This window comes from Monomorium pharaonis, unplaced genomic scaffold, assembly GCF_013373865.1.
Source record: "Monomorium pharaonis isolate MP-MQ-018 unplaced genomic scaffold, ASM1337386v2 scaffold_254, whole genome shotgun sequence".
In the NCBI taxonomy this organism is placed as follows: Eukaryota; Metazoa; Arthropoda; class Insecta; order Hymenoptera; family Formicidae; genus Monomorium; species Monomorium pharaonis.
In genome coordinates, this window is record NW_023415532.1 from 67 (window position 1) to 25,000 (window position 24,934).

Sequence of the window (24,934 nt, forward strand, 5' to 3'; positions counted from 1 at the left end):
GAGTTTCAACGTGAGATATCGCTAAACTGGTTTACCACCTGGCTTCGAGAGCCGCTACCTGCCTCAAAAGCCCGATCTGTCCTTTCTATCCTTTCCGCCCGCACATCCCACACGTTCATAGTCTCACACCTGTGTTAGCTCATTACGTTTACGTTTACTTTAGCCAGCGATAACGTCGCCTTTTCCACGTCGCCGCGGAAGAGTTACACGCGAGTGACGACCGTCCGAAATATCACCACGCCGTTACATCATGCGAATGCAGCGCGGCACTAACGATAAAGTTGCCATCGCCATACAAGTCGCGAGTCCTCCATGTGGTGGTTTCTTTCGTGGGTAGCTGTTGGATTCAAGGAAATATACTTGTATACGCGTGACTCATTTTGGTCACAAGTATCGGGAAGTACTTGAGATAGACGCGAGTCAATGATATCCCCTACTTAACGTGGCATAATATTATATAATAGCGTTGATAATAAAAATAAAGACAAGGGAATAATAACGGTCACGGTGACAATAATATATGATAATACTATGTGATATTACAAAACCTTGCTCACAACAGACACAAAAAAAATTTTACGTAAGAAATATTTAAAATAGTTTCTATTCTATAGATATATATTTAATTATAGAATTAAATATATATTATATATCTATAATTAAACATAAAAAAAAAAAATATATATATAAAGTAAAATTAAATATAATTTTTAAAAGAACAAGAAAAAATATACATATATGTATAAATCTTTTGCATTAACTTTACGCAACTCATGTCTTTTTTTTTTACAGTAACGTGACTTGCTTTTCGTCTTTACATCCCGGGGCCTTAGCTATTCCACGAATTCGTCACACTCGGGATCTCGGGTGCATGAATGATGGTCCTAAAATAACGAAGCGGGAAAATACCGAGGGATCGTGGACGGAACTGTCTCGTGGCGTTGCCACGACGTACGGGAATCGGAGGCTCCGGCTCGAGGGAACGGGCCGCTCGCTCACCTGCCAAGTGTTGCTCGCCGGTGATAATTTTCTGTGTGCCGAGAACGCCGTAAGAGTCGAGCCGGTTCGCGCCGACGGCGGTTACCTCATTCCTGGGCGCAGGCTTGTCCGACAATGGGCGGGAGTTTCGGAGCGCGCTGTTCCCTCATGCGGCGCGTTGCCCACGCAGGTTCACGAACCGTTCGAAAGACCGCGGCCAACTGCCGCCGCGAGTTGATTACTTGGCTACTTTCCACCGCCGTACCGCCTCCTTCACCACCGCGTCTTCGCCGCGGCTGCCGCCGTCGCCATCTTCCGAGGCTTTGTGGCAGAGGTCGTCGCTCGACCGTTATCGATTCTTTCGCCGATCGTTCTTTCGAAACTCCATCATCGCGAGCGAGGAATAAATCCAGGGTTTCGCCCAAAACCCTTTGCTATCTCCGAAATTGTGATCTTGAGCATCCAACGCACTGTTGCGTTCTGCTGCAGGACGCATCCTTCCGCTCTCTGCCGCCGTCGCGGTCCATATCGAAAGAAGCGAAGCTGTCGTCTCGTATTTCCTAGAGGTGAGCGAAATGTGACTTGAAAGAGAGAAAAAAAAACAGAGAAAAAAATTTGTGAACTTGCAGCTTGCGCGCCGTCCCTCACCTAAATCCGTATCGTGTGACGCGCCAGAAATGGCGGACGCGCGCGAAGGCGTCTAACAATAAGTCTGGCCTGCACGTGGCCCGTTAGCTCCTCGATTCAAAGCGTGCTCGGCGCATGATGAAATTCGGCGAGCCGATGTCACGACGCGCTCGCCGCCGCGACGCGCCGCTATCCGTTACGACGTGCGCCATGCGTTATTCATTATCGCGTGTACGCTGCGTGCAACGCAACAACCGCGTATAGGATACGCGATTCCTGCTAATCGCCGTCCTGAGGCAATATATTCAGCGCTCGCTTACATAAATGTATGCTTATATAGATCATTCGGAATGCATTCTACTTGCATTTCACGTAGAATGAAAGGAAAGCATGCATTCTTAAGTTTGACAGAAAATCACTCCGAAAAATTTTATTTAACTTTGCTACCAAACCTTCACTCGAATGCTAATTCAAGTTTAGCAGTTTTTGTTCAAATTTTTATAGTTTGAAATAACATTTAATAAGATTTCGTTAAAAATTTAATAACATTCAGTTCTAACATCTTTTAATCTACAAAAAAATTCTTAATTTTATAAATTTTCGTCCGGAGTAATGTAAAAAAATTTAATAGCACTCCAGTATTTATAAAACATTTTATTTGAGCTAATTTATCAGAAATTTGTGCTCATAAGTTCTCATTTTTTATTATTTAAGATCGGAGAATAGACATTTTGGCCAATTACGTACTTCCGTTAAACTTTTATAGTCGTCTGAAGTATTAATTGGTCCTCATTTAGTAGGGCGATGGCGAGACCGCAATTTCGTCCAATCGACCATTGATCGTACAAACAATCGGTCGGATGAATAGCGTAGACAAGGTCACGAAATAGATGGGCGCTCGTGATGTGTGTGATGATCACATGACAAAAATTGCCCAACGGTTTTATGAATTAGCCGTTTTGCGTGAGAACGCCTACTGTGCCTGAAATTAAATATCCGGGATATTAGACCGGTAACACGATAAGCGCATGCAACAGTTTCGCTGCTGTGTCAGAAAAGTCATACAAATTGCAAGTATTACATTCTGTTCTATATTTTCGTTAGGAACGATCTTATCCCAGGCAGGAAATTTTCACAATAATTGTTGCAGTACCATAAATCATATTTTTTGTTACAACAAAATCTTGTGATTATAATTTCTAAGTCTTTGGTAAATAATTTATTCAATTAATTATTAAATATTTAAATATGATATTAAAATAGTATTATTTTTCATGACTGTGCTTCAAATTTCTTTGTAAAATTTTCATTTAAGTTCACCTGCATAACAATTATATAATTTTATACTGTAATGTTTTCTTTTTGTTTTGCTAATTTGTGCAATAGTTGCAAAATTAATTCTCATTAATATAATTATGCAAGAATATATTTTAAGTATCAATTTTTTACAGATTACTGTAAAATAAAAAATTGGGTCTATGTGTGGTAGCATTTAAAAAGGTTGCTTTGAGAATCAAAAAATTAAGAAATCCATAAAGATTTTAATTTTCTAGGAATCGAAATAAAATCTGTTTTGGCTTAAAAATAGCGGAAGACGATTTTTTAAACGTAAGCAGAGCTCGGACGCTCTAAAAATATAACAGACGTAACTATAATATTTACTTCTAATTTCGCTGGTGTTGCATCATTCTTTTAAGAACGCGATTTACTATCTGCAGAGCAAGCAATAATAAATTGTTAATTCAACGGTATGCGTCTCGTAAATAAATGTATTAATTTTCTTATCCATTCCTCTATTCATCATTCGATCATTTAATTTAAAAGACAGATTTGAAACTTGAACTTTGACAGACGAAACAGTGTCAAGTCATTAGGTAAGCGCAGCTGTCAATCTCAGCGATGATTTCTCGAACACATTTCCAAATTTCTTCGACGTTTAGAAAAATTTATCTCCAGTAAATTTTCACGTGCTCGCATTGCATTACTTAATTTTTCAAATTAATTAATGTTTAATTAATGAACAAGTTCGTAATGCCGTCAAATCGCAATTAACCAATAAATCATTTAGCAGGAGTAACTTGTTTACGTAGTATCATTGAAAAAAATTTTCGACCATGATAACTGGAAAGATTAACACGCTCGTATTCAATAATCAAGCCGAGCAAGCCCCTTCGGTATGCGAAGAGCACTATCTCCTCTTGTTGGAGTTGTATGTGAAACAGGCGTCAGGCAACGACCGCCTGGCCAAATTGAATCAAATGTTTTTCGTACCTACCAGCGTTTATTTCGGATTTCTCGACTTCGTGGACGAAGATGATTTAATGGTGACTCCGGTAGATCCCTTTTTCCAATCGCAGGTAGGCGTTATTAACGACGTCGAAGTCTTCAACGTCGGAAAATCAGTATTGTTCGCCATCGATTCCGAGGCGGCTATGAGTCGCAGTGTAAAATTGATCCTAAAGTTTACGGTGAAGAAGCAGATGCCGGATGCCATCAAGCCGGATGTGATAGTAGGTGTTGGCGAGCTGGACCTGTCCGGTCAATATGCGGCTTTGCGAATAGAGATGATACAGGATTGGAAAAATAATATCACGACGTCCAAAGAGTTTGACGGTCAAGTACCGTTGTTTTACAATGGCAGCTTGTCGGGCAATCTGGAGGTCTTCGTGAGAATCTCCGGCCTCGGGCAGATGATCGTCACGGAATTTAACGCGCCAATCCCGCAGGATCTATCGACGTTCGTTTTCGGCACCAGAGAGGCCGATCAGATTTTGTCGTACAAGTGTCGCGAAGTGGACTCTCGTACCATTGGCATCTTCAAGGATTCCAGCGAGGATCTTCAGAAACCGATAGACTGTCCCGTGTGTGTACCAGAGAAGTACCCTTGTATACCATGTGGGAAATTAGCGGCTGTCGAAAAGAGAGATGAGAAAATAAGGAAGAAAGAAGACGACGGGTTGGCTGAAAGGAAATTAAAGGACGTAGTACGTACTTGTGAAAGGAAACTTGTCGATTAGGCATCTAATATCAGTTACGATTTTTTTTCAGAAGAGTTCTGTCCAGTACGATCGCGATCCGTCTCAATTTTACGGCAAGCCCGTAGTTCTCAAGGTGTCCGGTCTTTTTAACAAGGGCGACGGCCCTGACGGAAAGAAACCCACGGTAACGGTTGCCGCGGAGCCCGCCGCGACTAAACCGGACGATGCAGCTGATCCCGACCACGATATTTTTGTCCTGAGAATCGGTAAGAAGGGTCTTGTCGGCGTCGGCGAGAAATCTGACATACAGCTGGAGATGAAGACCCCGAAAGGAATTGAAAGAAGACCCCCGATTAGGTATGAGACCAGAGACGCGCAAACAGAGGAATATAACGAAGAACTGCCAAAAGAAAAGAAAGATAAGAAGATTAAGAAGAAAAAGTGACGCGTTACATTATTCAAATTCGGGAGTCAAGTTCTGATAAGCACGAATTCATTCTAAGGGATTTATATTGCAGCGATACATTTTCTATTGTCGATTTTTCATTTTGATGCAACCGTTGTGCAATAAATACATACGTTTACTTAATCGCTTTTAAATTCTATGTACTAAATTGTTATAAATGTAAAAAGATATTGTTGTAAAAATAAATTATATAAGTAAGATCAAGTAAATCAAACGAAATCAATTAAATTGTTCTGTTTTTGTACGCAGTCCTACTATCGAGAATATAGCTTTTAAAATTTGAATTTGTAATTTACTTCAGTATAATAATTGTCAACCTAAAAATTTGTCATCATCGATGACAATCAAAATTAATTAAAGTGATATAAACAATCAAATAAAAATTACTAAAGTATAATTTATAATCAACGTTGAAGTTTTATTAATTTTAAAGAAACAGAAGTAAACAAAATAAGAATAATATAATATATTACATTAACTACAATTTCCTTAATTAATTTTTTATATAGAAAAACTAATGGAAGGGGCTCAACTGTTTTTAATAGAATTATTAGTTGATACAGTTAATATTCCTAGAATACGGGCGATCTACGATGAAATATTGCCGGCCAAAACATGCATCTCCTTTCAAGTAAAAGCTCTATATTTATTAATCCATTTACCAATTCATTTATACACTTCGTCAATTAGTGCAATAATCATTATAGATATTGAACTTACCCCTTATCAAAATCTATCAAGAAACCCCAACAGAAACTTGTGCCTGTACCGATAATGGATTGCAAGTCTTTAAAAAGGGCAAGTCTTGCTTATTTTCTCTTCCAAACAATGTCCTACAAAAACCGTTGTGCAACTTTCCCATAACAATGTCCGTCTATAAAGAACTACCGCCAGGAGTTTTGCCGGACGTGATGCTAATCGGTCAGTGAACTTCTTTCTGCTTCTTTCATTTTACTCTCCTTTCCAAATATCGTTATTAGATTCTAATTTCGCAGAGGTTTCATTCAAATGTAGAGATATATATTTTTGATACTAGGCACTCACCAGATTCAACTTCACAGCCTTATAAATTCCCTGCTAAGAATGCACGCCTCTCAGCACAGCAATCCGTGCAAAACGTTGAAGAATGCTTTTAAAATTACCACAGCGACAGGGCAACATGTGGGTGAAATCACAGTTTTCATCCGCGTCTCGTGCTTCGGCAAGAAGATTGTCACGCAATTTCAGCTTCCTCACAATAGGCAATCCTACCTTTTCAAGGGCGTCGACAGTGGCCCTGTGTATCAGTGTAAGAGGATCACTTCCGCTTTGGACAGACGACAGGTAAAATGCGTGTGCCCTTCCAAGAACGGTAATGGCAGCGGAGAAACCGCAAGAACTTACTACCCCGTTAGCGCGGACGAACCCCGGCAAAGGGTACGACTAGAGGATATCAAAAAAGATCAATGTTTACTGTGTTGCCGCGGCGGGCGGGATGTCGTCAAGAGCAAGGAAATTGTTAGGAAATGTGGCTGCGTCATTAAAGAAGAACGGGCTTGCAACTGCCCCCGGTCAAGTATCAAATATTCAACGTAAGCGGAGAAAGAAAAAAACGGTTCTAAAAGTCAACGGATAAAAAATGTAGAAATCAAGTTACTCAAGATAACGAAGGATCTCGGCCGATCGATGTTTCCCGTCGTTTCGATCCTCATCCGGCATCATCCGCGCGCGCTCCTGCGTATTTGAATCTTCGTTTATTCCTGTCCAGCGTCGCGGGGGGCGCCGTGATGGAACCAAAGGGATGCGACCACGGGAGGAAGGGAGGCCCGGTCGACGACCCGCCGCTCTCATCCCCGCCAACCCCTTACCTCGCTGCGGGGTGCTAGGCCGATATTGTCGCGTCTGCGCGATGAACAACGTGAGACAGTCGGGCTAAAGGGGATCCGCGGTGGAGACGTGTCGTCGCGGCGTCGTGCGGCGTCGGGACGCGTGTCAACTCTTCGCCGATCTCGGTCGGAGGCGTCTGACCGCGGTGTTGATGGCACTACGGCGACAGCAACGATCCGAGTGCTCGCCACGGACGTCCTCGCGCGATCATGAACACCAGCTCGCCGCAGAACACCAGCACCGCCGGCACTGGGCAACGACGAACAGCCGGTGTCGATAACAGCGACGAGGAGGAATGGAGCGGCGTCGTCGAATGTGTAATTATTCTCGAATCGCTTCTGTTTACTCTCACCCTCGTACCTCGCGGTTATTCGATTAAATCGAGAAGAAAATGGAAGAATTGTATTCGTACTGACACATCATCGATCTGAATCGTTCATTTGATTTTTAATTTAATACATCCTGCACATCCTTTCGTTTATTTGTTTATTGTTTTTAAAAATCGCAGGAATTTTATTTCATCAGCCATTAAGCAAGATGGTCGTTTTTTCCCTGTTTATCAGATATGTCATAAAGTTTGATAAAATAGGTAGATTTAAATGTATTCTAGCGATAAGCGTTTCTTTTCTTAGGCTGTTCTTGAGAGAACCAAGTCCGATAGGGTTGCACGAGCCGATGAAGACCGTCGTCGCCGAACGATCATCGTTGAGAAGAAAAACGGCACGTACGGTTTCACGTTACAGGTGATGCTGATTTACTGCATAGGATAAGAAACGTGATATCTTGTTTGCTCTAACGAAATTTACGATTGGTCGTTCTATTAAAATATCCGTATAATCTAAAATCCTAAAAACTCAAAGAAAATTAAGGGTATTTTATTTACAAACATATCTCGAGTGTCTCAGTCATTAATTTAATCTTAATCGATTTGGCAGAGCTATGGTATACACTATAAGAGGGAACAGGAAATAGAGATGGTAACTTACGTGGACTACGTGGAATATGATGGACCAGCGTACAAAGCTGGTATGCGTGAGGGAGATGTGATACTTTCTATAAATGGCCACGAGATGGACAGGGCTGATCACAAGACATTAGTGAATTTTATTAAGAACTGTGATAGCAGAATGCGGATGGTCGTGTCCTTCGAAGATTGCGTCAGAAAGGTAGGCGAAAATCCGACAATTTTCGCAATTTTGCAATCTCAACGTAATCGTTTTTTATCTGAGGACAGCGCAATTTTGGTGGGCTAAAACGTATGGCTAATTCATGAATAAATTTAGGTGGAATTGCACATGCGTTATATCGAGTTACAACGCGCTCTCCAATCTCGCCTGGGCGAACTGGAGAGGTTGTGTGAGAGAGAACGGTCTATTCTAATGGGACGATGGAAAACCCACTCACTGCCAGCGCGCAAAAGAACGCCTAATAGCATCGGCACTAATCCGAATCAGCCGTCGCCTTCTTCTAGCTTCAACTCTTCCACGATTCAATGCTGCCGGCCAGCAACCTCCACCGAGCACCTTTTACTTTATAACGTGAGTAACCGCGATGTTTCTGTGGTAAGAATCAAAATATAGGTGTTACAAAAATTTCAAAACATTTTATAATAATTTTTGTTATTTATAATTTATTCTTTAAGTCATACATAAATACGACGAGATCTTATATAATTATTTATTTCTATATTTGCGATTCAAATAATCTAAACGCAGAGAGGTATTTTCCAGTTCGCGGACGGGCGACCGTGTCTTATTCCACGTAGCGCCGCTTGCCTCGTAGCAGTCGGACCGCCTCGTTCTCGCAGCGATCATCATCATTTCCTTTCGAAGATGTCGAGCGAATCCACAGTGACCTCATTGCGCCATAGTTACCATCAGGCAAACGGTATGATGGGTACACCTGCGAAGAGCAAATCTCACAAACAATCCTGCCAGCAGCAATCGTCGGTTGCTGGTGAAGGCCCATCGTTACACTCGACCCCTCAGAACAATCTCTGTGTCGCTTGCATCTCCAGCGCGAATCGCCGCCGAGAGCAGTCCGACAGCGTAAGTCTAGATGCTTATGATCTCGCCAGTCCTTGCTGCGACCCGAATTGCGTGCCTAGTCGCCGACGCCGCGAGAAACAACGACGCGCCCGTAACGAGCAAGCTCTTCATCAGCAACAGCAGCAGCAGCAGCAACAGCAACAACAACAGCAACAGCAACAGCAGCAGCATCATCACGTTCAACGAGACCAACAGTCGCAGCAGTCTAACACTCATAGTTGCCCTCGCACATCCGGCCATAGTCTTCATTCAATTACCAGTAGTGACGTCTCGACGACAGCCGATAGCGTCGCCTCCTGTTCTACTAGCCTCAGCACCGACACCCTGTACTGGGACCCAAGCGTGCACCAGCGACCACCGCCGTGCCTTCAATATGCAAAGCCTAAATCTTGGGATAATCTGACTACCAAAGCTTTCGGAGGTTACGGCTTTGGTTACGGTTATCTGGACACTGTGACCATCAAGACTCACAGCGCGGAACGTCCTGGTAAGGGATCGCACAGCAGCGGCGGTAGCGGTAGATCAAAGACGCCGATCGGCGTGCAGCGAAAGAACAGCGGTGCCAGCGGCAGCACTGCATATTCCACCACGACAAGTTCGACAGTCAGTCGACGCTTCCAACCGACCAAGTCGACGGAGAGCTTGCTCATTCCACTGGGTCCGTATCAAGGCGAGCTGGACCAAGCGAGTCTAAGCTGCGAGTGCCTGGACGGTGGTGGCGGTGGATCTGGCTCACGATTCATTCAGCTAGATAAACACAAACGCATTGACGAGGCGGGATACGTCTCGTCGACCCACGCACAAGTCAGACATCGACGGTCTAGTCATTCCGATGGAAAACTGCGGGCTATCAATAACCCCGAAGTCACGCGATTGTAATATGCTTTAAATATAGCTTAAAACAAAGCTACATGCTAATAAAACGTCAATATATATTGTTTGCGTTTTTTTTTTATTTACCCAACTGGAGGTAAATGAAAATCAGATTACGAAAACGAACGGATTATTTGTTAAAATAACGTGAAAAAAATTTTAAGATCCCGAAACGATTTATAACACTACGTACGTTTTTAAGTGTTGGTATATCTTTAGATTAGATTTGCAGATAGTTTGCTCGCTGTCGCTGTGTGCTGCATTTGTTCTTCACGTCGCCGTATAAGTCATTAAATTTCGTCTATATTCATTTCTAATGTAGATTGACTTTAATCTCAGTTTAACTTACTCTTTTTTTCTTGCTAAACTAAAAAAGATGAAAAGTAAGTTGAACCGAGAATAATCTACATCGATAGAAATGATCATAAGTCGCTTTTATTTTGTGCTAAAGCTTTTATTACCTACTGTCAGTTAGCCTATTATGCATATGGCATTCTTAATAAATTGTACTTTTCAATAAAAATATTAAACTTAAGATTACATAACTGTTGATCGTGCTTGATATATTCATCTATTTAACAAAATACCAGCGGTTTCTTTAGCTAAAAATTATCATTTCGGTATAATAACGTATTGAAAACACCAGTTTCGGTTCAATAAATACTGTTATTTCAACGTGTTGCAGTAGAATGTTCTATAACTCAACATATCTGTTTTTAACTCAGAACTGCTAACAATTGCGCGCTGTTCAACTTTGGCCATTTCGTTCATATAGATATTACAAAGTGGACAATCTTTCTGACTATATACACATACACACATTTTCTTTCTATATACATACGTACGTACACACGTACACACATGAATGCATCTGCGCGCGCATACCCAAATGGTATACACGATCGATTTGCACAACCGTCTCGTCTACTCGTAACGCATATGTGTGTGTGTGTATGTGTTTACATGCATGCCAGTCCATGGTGTGCAATATGTACACAATTTAGCGCGTATGTATATTCTCGTGCATGATCGCATGTCTGTACATGTGCATCGAATATCGTGGTGTCGGACCATCGGGTTGAAAAATAAATTATGTCTTTACCTGTCATCTTTTTCCTCTAAATGCACATCCAAGCCTTACGTCGACATGGATATTTGGATCTTTTCAAACTAGCAAAAAGCTTAATGATCGCTTAACTGTATACTATATAATGTGTGTACTGTACATCAAAAAGTGCAAGAATCGGTTTTTTTTTCGGTTTCTAACACTTGTAGATCTTAAATTGGAAGTAAACCTCATAGGATCTTCGAATTTCCATGTTCTAACTTATTCTCAAATGTACAGTTTGTACAGTTACGGTTACTAAAATGGTTACTTCTTCAGATCCTTAGGCTTTCCAAATTCTTTACAATCGCTCAATCTTCAAATCTCAGTATTTTTGACCAAAGGTCAAGTCGTGGAATCTTTGAAGATTCAACCGAGTCTTTAAATTCTCCGGATCTAGGATACGTCATGTATCTATGGGTTTTTATATTCGCGGACTCTAGGATCTTCATAGCTAAATTATTTATAGATTATCAAATCTAGAATTATTTAGAATCCTCGAACCTTAGAATTTCAGATTCTTAAAATTCTAAGTCGCTAAATTGATTTTATCTAATTTATGGAATTACAGGAAAGACTTGGGCTAGCTGTCTAAATTGCCGCTTGCATGCAACTGCAGCTTTTGTAAATGACAAAATAGTTTAGCTTTAAAATCCTCGAAGCACCTTGAATACGTTTTTCATACAGGAGTGGAGCAGATAGGGCTAAAGAAAGGCCTTCGATGTTCTCTAGAAGAAACATCGGGCTCTAAAAGACACTTTCAAATGGCCTTCTTTGAGCTTTCGTTATTCGTAGCGAATAAATGCGCGTACTCTGTTCGGTTCGATAGTTGCGTCAGAACGTCGTCTGAAAGAAATAAATAGACTTGAAGAAAAGATTCTCACTTCTCACCTCGTGATATATTAAGACGTCCGTTTTCTCATAGCAGCTATATATCAGTTTGTAATGTCAAACGCAAGGAATTTTTTGTTTTTTTTTTACCTTTTATTACATTGTATATAAATTAGTTTCTTTATACGTCATCGTTCAAATTCGCTGACATAAACTGATAAAACATAAAACTTTTTCATTTCGTTATAATAATAAATGTAATTCTCTCTTCTGACATTCAATACAGCTGCAATGAAAAAACAGAAGCTGCTAATTGTTGCGCGAAAGTAAATCTCAAAAGTGTTTACCGAAGCTCACTGTACAAGCGTTCTCATCAATTCTGGCGTGCTGAAAGATCCTATCGGATTCCTCCGGCTGCATACGTATCGATAACCTCAAGGCTTTCCTGAGTTCCGATTCGGTCAAACACATTGCCGTTTTCGAGCCGCATATCTATAGCACAATGTGAACGCGTAAAAATAAAAGTTTACATGCTATGTATAATACGATAGACTCGTACTTAAACAGTTTGCACTTACGTCAAATGCGATTTCGACCTTGTCTAGCTCCGAAGACGCGTTTGCCGTCGCTAGCACGGTGAAAATATATTCTTCAAGATCGATTTTACCTTGTCCGTACTGCAGAATAATATACATAATCTTTCATTAAATTTATATTTTATTTAAATTTTATATTGTGTATACAGACCTTGTCATGAATGCGAAACAATTGTTGCGTAGTTGGATCTTTATCGTCCAGTCTAAGAATTTGTGCAAACTCTTGCAGGTTTACCTCACCAAAGTTGCTCGTTTTCTTCTGGACGAGTTCCTCTTCAGTTTTTGATGCCACTAAACTATGACAAATAATTACTTAAGGTAATTTAAATTCTAATATATCAATTAATTGCGTAATATATTAATATTTAGGCTATTTTTTTGCAGCTTACCCTAATTTGTACCGAAGTTTATGGCTTTTTACAATATTGGAAGCATATGGAAGATGTAGCTGATGGGCCTTTCTAATGATTCGGCAATCATCGTATGTGTAATCCGAAACGGGAATTTTCAACGCTCTGTAAAGTCAAAAGAATAATCTTTTCGAGGATCCATACACTTACAGAATTCCCGGTCCGTGTGTTACACACGAAAAACTCACTCTGCCATAAGACGTCGTACATTGTTTGCATACAGTTTCGGGTCCAGTTTCTCCGCCTCACTCGGATTATAGACAGGAAGAAACTCGATCTCGCAGCTGCTGTTTAACTGCGTTAACGTCAACCATAGTAATTTTAATCTGCAACGGATAAAAAACAACAAATAAAGCATACGATAAAAAATAAATATGTAGTAACTAAAAAAAAAAAAAGCAACAGCTCTCTATACTTACGCGCCAGGGCCTTCCCATGTCCACGTTACCGTGTCTAATTTGTTCGGATACCTGATGCATACTGGTTGTACCGGCACACCGGGATAAAAGGCGCCCGATTTAAACGTAATCAAGCATGACCGGTTAGTACAGGTACCTTCAGGAAATATCATAACCTGTGGGGAGAATAGCGAAGTCAATTGCACCAGCGGACACGAAGGTAGTGATTTGCGTCTCGATTGCAACCCCGCGTGTATCTAGTATCTATGAATTATCGAGAACATCCTAAGACTTCCGCAATCTTCACAAACCCAGTTTTATATGTTTCATAAACTCTAGTCTGTCACGGAGTGATTTTTAATCGCGTGTCAATACTTTAGGGGACGAAAAAATGTCGCATAAGCAAAAATTCTATTTAGACATAATTCTTCAAGCTATAATAAATTAAACAAAATTTCCGAGAGATCTTTCTATATTGTAATATACATGGATTACGAAACATCTCGAGAAATCATAGTGCATATTAATAAATATCAGAATGCCACGGCGTACGCGTTAATTCAATTTACATTATGTATATATATTCTATGTACATATTTATAAACTTTCTCTCTCACTCTCTGGCTTGCTGCTTACACATTTTGTATAAGCGTTACAGTTAAGTATTCTGCTCACCTGCGGCCAATCTTCCTTGGAAGTAGTTCTCTCAATGATCTCCTTGATAGTATTCTGACGGGAATTTGGATCTTCCCTCCACACGTAGACTGGCTGTGTATAGTTGATGAGTTCTATGTACGTAAAACATTAAAAGAACAACTGAAAGTATAATCGATTTTACTTAAGTGACACAATAATTACAATTTTGATCTCGCCTTGACTTTATTCGGATTAATTAAGCCAATTTTCTTTAGTTTCGTTGCACAAGAAGTTATTTTAAGGTAACATACTTGTAAGAAAGCCTTACGTACGATTTATCATAATCGGATATTATGAAGTCGATCAGTCAATGACCACTCGAGACCGGAAATTCATTACGACATTTTCGCAGATTATTTTGCAAGTTCGCATAAGTAAACGAATCATTGTTTCGTTGAATTGCAGTCACACACGAAGCGTTAAGTAACGGAATTCTTACAAGTGTATCTGCTCCAAAATCATTCGTTACACAATGGTGAATGGGATTCATTAATCAATATAAAGAAAAATTATTAATTCTAACAGAATATCAATAATCAATATATTGGCTTTTTTCGAAAGTTAATATTCAACTTTCGCAAAATAGTGACAATCAGCGGTTCGTTTAATTGACACTGTTATTTATATGCAGCAATAAAACAACACAGTAATAAAATACAGTAATAAAACAAATGAAAAAACAACACACAATACCGTACGTGACACATATTGGACATAATATTGGACATAATAACTATGTTTGATTGTTGCGCACAATTCTAAAATAAACTTTACAAGGTATTTTTACATTCGCCAACAATACCGATAATGCTCGAAACCCAAATACACGTTTAAAAAGATATCACGTATTATGGCACAGACCTCGATAACTTCAATGGCTTCTTCAGTATGCATACGGTGACATTACCATCACTTTACCTGGCTCAAGTCTAATCACGCAGAAGTACTCGACGTCACGATAAGGATCGTCATGTTACGAATTTGAATGATAAACAAGAATATTATTAGTAAATATGTAGAATACATAGTAAACTGATAATATACATATAGGTAGAGGTACAAAAATGAAAAGAAACAGGAGTGTATCACCTACTTCCGATAAACGGATTCAATCCCGACTCTCGCCTGACGATGATAGAGGGGAATCCGGTGACGTAAACGATGCCGCCGTCGATAAAGGTCGAGTGCGGCGCGAGGACCAGAATCGGGGCTTCCGTTCTGGAAGCCTGTTTCCCTCGGACCACGATTTTCATCCCGCCGGCCTGGTAAGTGAGTCGGCCCACGAAACATATCCATGGCACTAATTTTCTGCGGGTTTTTCAACCGATAAGATACATGCAATGTGGAATTGTTACTCGGATACTGGATACTGAATTCCCAAGCATCTAAATGTCGTAGCCTCGACGTATAGACAGCGTATCCGCGAGGCTCGATGGCATCATCGCAAAGAGAATGCAGGATATCGCGAGAGCCGAGTGTGTATGTCATATACTATACATACACTCAAATCGTACTACGAAAGAGGGAAACACGTTTGTACGAGCGAGTCCGATGTCCGATGAACTTTCTATGCGATCGAGCGTCGGAAAAGGAGAAGGAACAAAAAGACGGTGAAAGCGTTCGATTAGTAACCCAAATTTCAATGGTCGTTAGTGCGCTCGATATTAATACCGATATTAGTACCATTGTTAGTTTCCACACAAGTTTACAGCTGCCAGACAACATTAGGTACAACATAAGTTTATAAGCAGAGATACTCAGTAATGCATTAAGGAGTTAACAAATAATCTATTATTCAATCAATTGAATTACTTAATTAGTGTTTTTTTTTAAATTCAACCACAACTTTAAAGTACCTGTCAAATAAAATGAAATACACATAAAAGCCGTGTTAGCGACAATTGTTGTCATTAATTAGTTAATCCCATCCACCATATTTGCATATATAAATACATATTATGTACAACAAAATAAATTATTAGAATACATTGCAGTTTTATAATATCAAGCGGAGATCTTTTGTTCTCATAAGAAGAGAGGTCGCGATTGTAATTTAAAAAACATCCATTTATAGATTATATTGCAGTTTAAAAAATCAGCAGTTTTCTCTCGCAGCAGTTTCACCGACGTTAAATCGATTACTACGATTTATTTCATTTCAAAGTTGGCCTTCATTTGAAAAAAAAAATACAGCGACTTCTCTTTTATTATTCAGTTTAATTCACCAACAGACGACAATGCAACGGGCGACCTACTTCCGAAGAAAGGGAGACGGCTACTCTCCCCTTTGGCAACGATGCTAGGCCCGCCAAGGTACACGACCGGAAGTGCGTCGAAGAAACTGGAATGCGGGGCGAGTGCCAGCACCGGTGCGTCCTTAGTTTCCGCCTTCCGGCCCTTGACCTTCAGGTGATGAAATCCACCGCAGATAAATAACGCCCGCATCATCCAGCAGATCACGACGCGCATGTCTCTGTTTTTTTTTTTATTTAAGTGGTTTAATTTACAATGCGCATGCACCATCCTCCGATACAATTCTCTTTATTTCTACTCTCGATAAGGGAGTCTAAAAAGGATTAGCGGGACTCAGACAACCGTTTCCTCGGAAGGAAAGTTAAATAAGCGATTTGTATTATTAGCTCGCGGGGATCCTTAGAGCTAGACAAGTTTCAGGAATTTAGAGAACATTTGAAAATGTTGTGAACCGTTATAAAATTTTTCTTTACACTTGACTACGCGAATTAGTAAATAATGTAAAATTTTATACTCTCATTCGGACAACAGCTGATTTGGTGGTGACATACATATATCGCATAAATTCAAACAAGTGCTCTGCCTCGTGAATAATTTAGCAATTGGCAATTTCACTGTGTGTAATAATTAGTTACAAAAATTCTAAATACTTTAGAGATACTTTTTTCAGTCGTTATACCCTGTCGTTCTGATACAAGGTCGTCTTATAGACTTTTCTTGTCGCAAGACCTTGATGTGGTAACGCATGACTAAATTATGAATGAGACATAAATAAGCGACACCACAACTTCACTACCTATATCAAATAACAACTGTTTCTTCATTTAAATGTATTAATAGACAAATGGAATAACTTTTGTTTCACTTCGGTAATTCCAATTACGAATTTAAGACTCGCTATATGAGGAGAAATGTCATTTTTCGGTCGAAGCAGATCTCGATGCTGTTAAGAATATTTCTGTAGTAATTAAATATTTATTCGAGACGTTATTTTTAGCTTCAGTTTATGATTGCAATTCGATAATCCGTATCGGCCCGCGCAGTTTACGGAACTAAAAAATGTATTTAATAATTGATACAGAAATATCATTAAGCACCAAGAGCAAAGATACTTGTATTATTCACACATTGGTTTAATATTTACTTTAATACTTAACTTATTATTAAAATTAATCGATTCTTAAACTACAAATTTAGGAAACGCACGTTAATTTTACCGGTGAATATAAATTAGAGAGACAACCGATTATCTGCATGCATGCAAAGTGTTGCACAGGTCATTATTATTGCGAGAGAACCGAGACTGCATGAACGAAACGTTTCATTAAACTCGAAAATGTTTCAATAATAATAATAAAATTGCAGACAAGGACTTGTTAAAGGCGAAAAGACAACCTTGTATTGTATGAAAAGATATGCATTTTTAATATGCATTCGCTTTCTCTCCCCCTTCCCTCTCTCTATTATGGACAGATAGGTCTATCGATAGTATATTAAATATAATATCCAAGTCGGATATTTAATTCAAATCTACTGTTCGTTATATAATTCACTGTATAACCACAAGCATTATTAAATATCTTCGAGAAAATCTAGATTTAAGGATTTCCAAGCATGATATCCGGAAATCTAAGTAGAAAAAAAGTAGGTTTAGTCTGCCAGTGAAGCGAGATGATACCGTTCCAACACAGAGATTAAAAAGTGACCCCGAGAGGTGTAGCTAGTGTTATGGCTAGTAGCAGGATAGAGATGTAGGACTCGGAGGAATGAAAAAGTACACGGAAGAGGACCGTTCTTTCTCGCCGCAATTATCCTGCTTTGTTTCCTTCTCAAACATACCGCCTCCATCCTGTGAGTGGTGCTCGCCGAAGATCCTCCTCGGACAATCCGTGCAGACCGAGGCAGGCCAGTAGCCACGCCAGAATCATCAAAGTCGTGATTGCAGCTAGCCTGAACGGCAGGAGGGCGATTGTTAGGAATACCGTCTGAAACACCAAAACACACATCGACCGACTTAGTCTTCTCGGAAATCGGTTAAATTCCTACATCTCTAAGTCGACTTTGAATTTGCCATCGTTATATTCCGATTATTTACAACGAGTTTGAAATCGAGGAATCAGATGAGTAGAACCAGCTTGATCTTCGCTTTTGTAGTTGATAATAAACGTAAAACGCATTAGACGTTTGCGTGTTCTATAATATTAGAACGCAGATATTAACATATCAGACATTAACGTTTGAGGAAATTTATTTCAAGCATTACATATAAAAAGTCTATTAAGTCGGAAGTCCTCGTAATATCGTAAGATCGTAAAAATGGATACCCGCAGGTAAGTAAGTAATTGGCTCTCTCAGGCCAAGTTATCTTATCTGTTTCACGCGGTCAAGGTTGCGACGCGTCCACTAGAAGTCTTCGGCTCGTAAAAGGGAAGAGAAAGAAAGAATGAAGAGTACAGAAAAGAGACGTGATGCGAGTACCGTTCCTCGTTACGTTTCGCTGTTCCGTTAGGCGCAACACATCAAGACGGTATGCCTCGGCCGTATTTATTGTCCCATCTCGCTTCATCTTGCCGCTCCAAAGCGTAGAAAACACGAGTCGTCCTATGCGCCGGATGCATGACGCGTAAAAGTAAGCAGAGTGTTTCTCTATTGGGAACGTCCATTAAATTTATGCTACAAAAATAAGCATCTCTCGACCCAGAAATCAAGTCGAATACGATCGCCACGACGTAATTCGCCGGCAGACAAGGATGAAGAGAAGAATTGGGACAACAATTAGAGAAGAAAACTGAAGACAGACATACATCAAAGCAATGTGATGTAGAATAAATAAAATTTTAATGGCAATGAACAGGATTCGAATCCTGGCTGAAGTGTTATTTTTTGCGATAAATTATTTATAGATTTTCTGGAAAAAAGGGGATCTTCATTGATATATCTAGTTAGTAACTAGCTGGTAAGTGTTTTGAGATTATCGGCGTGCGGTTCATGAGAAAGATTTCTTAAGATTTAATAAAATTGATTAAAATTAAAGAAATATATACCTTGAAATAGTCGAACAAAACTGTTTGTTAAATCTAAAGAAATCTCTCTCTCTCTCTCTCTCTCTCTCTCTCTGTGTATAAACAAGAGATATTGATTCAGAACCGTACTTATAAAGATACCAGCCCATATGTTTTTTTGTTAGCCCATACTTGTTTTACATCTAATGAACAATAACGATAAACAATAAAGATAGAATAATTAAAAAAAGCGTGTTCTAAATACCGATCATGAAATTTATAGAGAAATTATTATTCAGCGCCAAGCTGCGGATAGGCAGTCTCATCTCTGTCTTGTGAATAGGATTCGAGGATTACTCTGATCGATAGCGTCACGCAAATAGTAACGAAGAGAAGGCCTTCCGCGCCGCGTCCGCCGTCATGCGCTGATTTTTGCGTAGAAAGTTGTCTCGCGGATATAACAGTAAATATATTCTGCAAAGGGCCGTGTCGCGCTATCTCGCAGCGAGATCCGCTAGGAAATCGTGTAACAGGTGACAATATTAACCGTAATTAGTCAGTCGTTCAATCGTACATCCGCCAATCGGATTATAAAATGAAATGCATGTGGAGCGAGCGGAGAGAGTGTAGAGGAAAGCGAATGTGAATACGAATAAAAGAATGCAAATAAAATTTCGTCGATTTTCTGTTTCTCGAAACGCATATATGTATTCCAGTTTGATATTCCCGTTATAGAACGATGTTGCCGTTTCTTCATTTACTCACTACATCTAGAATGCAGGCTTTCTACGCGCGCGAGCGCGCCCGCAAGACTTCACCGCGGTGTGTTTTAACAAGAGAAAGCATCGGGTCCACGGAAGGAACGCGCATGCCGTGTTAACGGCTAGAAAAGCGTAGATTACAATTTTAATGCCCGACGAAAATATGTGGGAATGGTAAAAACCCGAGTCTCGCGAGCGGTCTCTCCCGTTTTTCGCGAAACCCGAACTGGAACACGTTTAAGAAACGAGTTTAATGGAAATTGCGAAAGAGAGAGAGATAGACAGATTGATATAGCATTTGTCGATCTAGAGTAAAACCTCAAAGAATGTATGACAGATTACATGCGTGCAGTACAAATGATTTAATTAAGTACAAAAATGAACAAAATACAAAGTGTTTTAGAAACGCAAGAAATATAAATATGCATGTTGACAAATCAAAACATGAGATCGAATGCGAACTTGAATACATTTAAATTAAAGCAATGAGAAATGATACAAGATAAAATGAAATGGAATAAAATGAAATGAAGTGAAATGAAATTCATAATATATAAATATATGACACATATAATATATAAATATACACACACAGTAAAAAAATTTGTGTTAAACTTAACAGATATCGCATTTCCAAAACGGTCCACAAAAATTTTTCTGTTAATTTAACATATTAAACATATGTTAAATAGCAACATAAATATTATGTTATATTTTAACATAAAAATAAATGTAAATTTTATAATTTGACATAATTTTTATGTAACAATTTAATGAGAAAATTATGTCAAAGTAACACATGTAACATGTTACTTTAACATTATGATAATGTAACATATATAACGTGTAACAATAACATGTTATATACGTTATTTTAACACGATCATAATGTTATTTTAACACGTTATATATATTAATTTAAGATAATATATATGTTAAATAATAATTATTCTAGAAATGCTGAAAAATTTTTTTACAATTGCATACATAGATTATACCAGAATCATCGATAAAAATTTTATGTGTGTATATTATTGGAATCAGTCCAATATTATAATATATGTGAATGCAATCGTACTTGGTTCTCTATTCTTAGCGAAACCCCTTTTATTCACCTAGTAGGTAAATCTTTTTCATGAGAAATGTGTCATCTTGGGGTAGATAGTAAAGTCCTCAAAAATGAAATAGTCCTTGTTAAAACTCAATTACTAAATTCAACATTTTTTTCTGTCAATTCTAACAGATAAATCCTATCACTAATAATAAGGAACATATTTATTGTGTAAAATTAAAAGTACGTGCACATTGTGTTACTTTTTTTTAGTTATTCTAATAATTTAACACTTTACTTGAATTAACACAACAGCAATATGTTAAAGTAACAAGCAAATATGTTAAATTTTAACATAAAAGTTTTAACCAGGAATTCTTTAACAAGAAAACAAGAAATTTTTTACTGTGTAGAGCTATATAGTATATAAATGTATAAATAATTTTACGTAAAGGTATGGCAGAGAGCATGACTTGGAGGTGCGCACGGAGAAAAGAAACGCGAAGAAAAGAGACGCGGATGATTGACTGATAAGTATAATGCAGAAAATTAGAGACAAAAAAGTAAAAAGCAGGCGCGCAAAGCGGAAAAATAGTGAGAGAGAGAGAGAGAGAGAGAGAGAAAAGGGAGAGAGAAAATCGGTTTTTCCTGTACCAACGGGTAGCGCAAATAATTCAGGTCGATAGCCGCGAGCTCGGATTTATGGGCCTTTAAATTTGAGAAATCTCCGTGCGTAAGGCGAAACTCAGGTACGTTAGGAACGTACCAGGTTGCGACACGTCTCTTGACGTGCCGGAATCGTCAAGCGCGTTGCGCACGTTCGAAGACCAAATATACAATGAAAAAGAATACCAATAATAATAAAATCAAGGTTGTCATATCAGGAAGAAAAATTATTATCATTTCATTATTCAATAACTCTTAAATGCTTATTTTATGAATTCTCGATGGTTTCAGTTGAGACCTTAAAATCATTACAAAACACTTGATCAGAGTTTACCGAGTGAGATGATGACAATATGATGTGTTTCCTAAAGTGACAATTGATATTATTATGAATTATGATTCAGTGTTTCCGGGTGGCAGAGCGTGGGGCACGCCGTGTCGGGCTTTCCAAAGTCTGGCATCTCCAGCGTCCTAATCCACGAGTGAACGTGTGCCGATCATTCGTGATGACCTTGTTCACGGTTAGCGCACGTGACTAACGTACGTATCGCGCGGAAACCCGCGCTCGGCAACGTGCCGCGCGCGAGGAAAGTGGGGCGGAAATTGTACGCGCGAGGCGCAGCACGACGCGCTTCGTGGACCAAACCACCACCACCACCACCATCACCACGTCGTGAGATGACGAGAGGATGAAGAAACGTCGCGGTAAATCTTTCTCGTTTGGAATGAAACGTTCGATGAGGGGGGGGCCCGCGGTTTCCCCCCTTCGATTTGAATGTTGCGATAGACGCGAAATTGGCGACCTGACGTGACCTGGCGACCGCGATGGATTCCCGCCGCGCTGTGAAAGTCGCGCGCCGTGCCTGAGTAGGAAAAACTGGCCCGCGCGGGCGCGAAATCTCTCTCCTCTCGGCGTCCAATGTGTTTTCCCCTTGCGTTATATATATATGTATATATTATATATATGTATACATGTTTCGCCACAATTTCGAAATCCGCAATGCAATCTTACATAACGATGACAATCATTACACGTTATAATTGTTAAGATCAAATTATACGTGCCGTTACGCTAGTTACGACTATAGGAGGGCCGCAGGGGGAGGGAGGACATGCTTGAATCACTAGAGAAAAAAATCGAGTTCCTCGCAACGAGAGAAAGACAGGTCCATTTTCTTCGCAATCGTTTTCGCAATGGGTTTCGCGTTCGATTTGTAATGCGTATTTCGTGAGAGCGTAGACGCGTTCTCGTCGGTTCCGTCAGCCGTGATTGGACCGAGTGGCAAAGCTGCGAAGTGAGCCGCGAGACAATCCCACTCGTCGCGGCCGAGGCACGCGTACGTAGTACGTGCGTCGGTGGCGGCATCCCCTAAAACGCGATCGCGCGAGGGATCGATCCCGCGGGGGTAAGAAGGAAGCAAAGCCGCTTCCGCGAGCTAGCCGATACTGACCTTGAGCTTCTCGTAGGTCGAGCCGAGCTCGAGCCGATGCACAAAGGGGTTGAGAATGTCGGCGCCGAGGGAGGTGGCGTCGACGTCGTCGACGACGTGCGGCCGCTCGGCGTTCCTCGCGTTTCCGTTCATCGCGGGGGGGAAGGAGGAAGAAGGGAAGGAACCTGAGAACTCGCCCTAGACTCCGCGGCGATGGGGGATGGGATCTCCCTCGAGACGCGAAAGTCCCTCGACGATCCGGATCTTCCTTCCTTCCTTCCTTCCGCTCGTCCAGAAGGGGAGAGAGAAAGAGAGAGAGAGGCAATCACAGGCAAAGGCGAGACACGATCGACCGAACGACGAGAGACCGACGTCGCAAAGCGCCTGGCCGCACGTACCACCCTCCGTGTGTATGTGTGTATACGTGTGTGCGAAAGGGTTAACGGTCAACGGTAGACTGCGCTACCCGGACACGCGCCACCTCGAGTACTCCTCCGCGGCGGCGCCTCCTCCCGTCAAGGCGATTTACGCGCTGGCGAGCGAGCGAGTGCGCGCGCGAGTAAGCGAGCGAGCGAACGAGCGCTGCCGCCGCCACCACCGTCGTCGGCGGCACCGAACGGCAATGCCGACGACCCGGTTAGCGCTTGCCCGATGCTGCGCGAGGATTCATTGTCGGGAGACTCGGGAACTCGCGCGCACCTCGGCCACGACGACGCGACACCGCTGCTGGCTTCGTTTTCCTTTCACGCTCGTTCGTCGGAAAACGCGACGGGTCGATCTCTCCCCCTCTCTCCCTCTCTCTCTCTCTCTCTCTCGTCTCTCCCGAACGCGCTCCCGGTAAACTGAAATTTGAAACCCTCTGTTATCGCTCCAGCTGTTTTCCACGTAACAAATCTCGCTTTACAATCGAGCGACAATAAAAGTTTCGCGCCCGCCCTTTTTCCAGGCGCGGAACTTTGTTGTTAAATTTTATTCGTCGAGCAAAATAAGTTTTACATCTTGCGAAATGTATTTACCTACCAACAGCGCGCGCGATTAGGATTTTTTCGTCTCCGAGAGGCTGCGCTTTTTCCTCGACGAAGAGAGCTTTCCCGGAACCTGCGTCGGTTATTAATTATCGTTGCACAACAGAGGGCGACTTCGATCAAACTCCGATTAATCGGCAGAGTTGCTCGCAGCAAAATTTCTGAGCTACGTGATTCGTCTTCTTTTTCTGTGTCACAAACGGCGAGATGATAATTTTATTAAGTACCACAGATGTTGCTCGCCGATTGAGTTAATCGGAACTCGATAGTTCGGATTATTTCGACAATAACTTCAATTAATTTAATCAGCAACTTAAAAATGTTTTATGCAAGAATATATTATTAATATATACAATTATAGGACGAATAATGTTCTTTTTTTTGTAAAATTTCTGTTTTTGATATAAGAAAAATCCTTCAATAATAAGAAAACAAAAAATAATTAAAACAATAATTTTGCATTATTTCTTTACAAAAAGTTAAGTTTGAAGAAATAAATATATACGTTTAATCATAATTATTCATTTCTTCAAATTTAACTTTTTGCAAAAAGAAATGCGAAAATTATCATTTACTCATTTCTCATATCTTTTCATTGTTCCTATTATTTTTCTTATAACATACAGAAATTTTACAAAAAAAAAGAAACTAACAGAACATATATATGGATATATATATTTTATATATTTTACCAGGACGTGTCCAGGGATACCCATATTATCTTGTTAACAAAAACTTTATGAAATATAGATGAAAAAAAGATTATATTTTGAACGACAAACCATATATGATATATCCGAAGCGATTCTGCCGATTAAATCGATCGCTGTGAAACTGTGTTGATTGAAATCGAAGTCGCTCTTATCGTCGAAAA

The 24,934-nt window shown here is 40.2% G+C and overlaps 4 protein-coding genes across 5 annotated transcripts; 3 read left to right on the forward strand and 1 right to left on the reverse strand.

Annotated features, from left to right (window-relative positions):
* The first annotated feature begins 3,004 nt into the window (after positions 1–3,004).
* On the forward strand, positions 3,005–5,451 carry LOC105839857. Its single transcript, XM_012686455.3, has 2 exons — positions 3,005–4,589; positions 4,654–5,451. Exons 1-2 carry the CDS (start codon positions 3,720–3,722, stop codon positions 5,026–5,028), a joined length of 1,245 nt encoding a protein of 414 aa, XP_012541909.2. The 5' UTR covers positions 3,005–3,719; the 3' UTR covers positions 5,029–5,451.
* A 52-nt stretch (positions 5,452–5,503) lies between these two features.
* LOC105839859 (microtubule-associated protein 10-like) lies at positions 5,504–6,984 on the forward strand. Its single transcript, XM_012686457.3, has 3 exons — positions 5,504–5,680; positions 5,757–5,970; positions 6,086–6,984. Exons 1-3 carry the CDS (start codon positions 5,567–5,569, stop codon positions 6,622–6,624), a joined length of 867 nt encoding a protein of 288 aa, XP_012541911.2. The 5' UTR covers positions 5,504–5,566; the 3' UTR covers positions 6,625–6,984.
* A 2-nt stretch (positions 6,985–6,986) lies between these two features.
* Positions 6,987–9,902, forward strand: LOC105839854. The gene is made up of 5 exons (XM_012686450.3): positions 6,987–7,232; positions 7,548–7,658; positions 7,851–8,081; positions 8,199–8,453; positions 8,646–9,902. The coding sequence occupies exons 1-5, from the start codon at positions 7,125–7,127 to the stop codon at positions 9,840–9,842; spliced, it is 1,902 nt and encodes a 633-aa protein (XP_012541904.2). The 5' UTR covers positions 6,987–7,124; the 3' UTR covers positions 9,843–9,902.
* Positions 9,903–10,482: 580 nt separating this feature from the next.
* Positions 10,483–23,818, reverse strand: LOC105839855 (lysophosphatidylcholine acyltransferase). Of its 2 annotated transcripts, none has more exons than XM_028191582.2 (11): positions 23,057–23,818; positions 17,965–18,110; positions 16,128–16,345; positions 13,852–13,964; positions 13,198–13,352; positions 12,967–13,104; positions 12,758–12,883; positions 12,520–12,664; positions 12,351–12,470; positions 12,120–12,264; positions 10,483–11,787 (listed from the first exon to the last, which is right to left on the reverse strand). In XM_028191582.2, the coding sequence occupies exons 1-11, from the start codon at positions 23,186–23,188 to the stop codon at positions 11,702–11,704; spliced, it is 1,524 nt and encodes a 507-aa protein (XP_028047383.1). In that variant the 5' UTR covers positions 23,189–23,818; the 3' UTR covers positions 10,483–11,701. The 2 variants fall into 2 exon arrangements, with proteins under 2 accessions (XP_028047383.1, XP_012541905.1); XM_012686451.3 differs by having other exon boundaries at positions 12,351–12,449; positions 23,057–23,799.
* Positions 23,819–24,934: the final 1,116 nt, after the last annotated feature.

What these genes read in the sequence shown, in the direction of transcription:
- LOC105839859 (XM_012686457.3), top strand. Translation starts at nt 5,567, where the DNA reads ATGGAAGGGGCTCAACTGTTTTTAATAGAATTATTAGTTGATACAGTT. An exon ending in AAACATGCATCTCCTTTCAA is followed by an intron (nt 5,681 to 5,756) that starts GTAAAAGCTCTA and finishes TAATCATTATAG; the next exon opens with ATATTGAACTTACCCCTTAT. An exon ending in GCCGGACGTGATGCTAATCG is followed by an intron (nt 5,971 to 6,085) that starts GTCAGTGAACTT and finishes TTTTGATACTAG; the next exon opens with GCACTCACCAGATTCAACTT.
- LOC105839855 (XM_028191582.2), bottom strand. Translation starts at nt 23,188, where the DNA reads ATGAACGGAAACGCGAGGAACGCCGAGCGGCCGCACGTCGTCGACGAC. An exon ending in CCACTCACAGGATGGAGGCG is followed by an intron (nt 16,346 to 17,964) that starts GTATGTTTGAGA and finishes AAAAAAAAACAG; the next exon opens with AGACATGCGCGTCGTGATCT. An exon ending in TGTTTCGCATTCATGACAAG is followed by an intron (nt 12,471 to 12,519) that starts GTCTGTATACAC and finishes ATTTAATGAAAG; the next exon opens with ATTATGTATATTATTCTGCA.
- LOC105839854 (XM_012686450.3), top strand. Translation starts at nt 7,125, where the DNA reads ATGAACACCAGCTCGCCGCAGAACACCAGCACCGCCGGCACTGGGCAA. An exon ending in TCGAAGATTGCGTCAGAAAG is followed by an intron (nt 8,082 to 8,198) that starts GTAGGCGAAAAT and finishes GAATAAATTTAG; the next exon opens with GTGGAATTGCACATGCGTTA. An exon ending in AGCACCTTTTACTTTATAAC is followed by an intron (nt 8,454 to 8,645) that starts GTGAGTAACCGC and finishes GGTATTTTCCAG; the next exon opens with TTCGCGGACGGGCGACCGTG.
- LOC105839857 (XM_012686455.3), top strand. Translation starts at nt 3,720, where the DNA reads ATGATAACTGGAAAGATTAACACGCTCGTATTCAATAATCAAGCCGAG. An exon ending in AAAGGAAATTAAAGGACGTA is followed by an intron (nt 4,590 to 4,653) that starts GTACGTACTTGT and finishes ATTTTTTTTCAG; the next exon opens with AAGAGTTCTGTCCAGTACGA.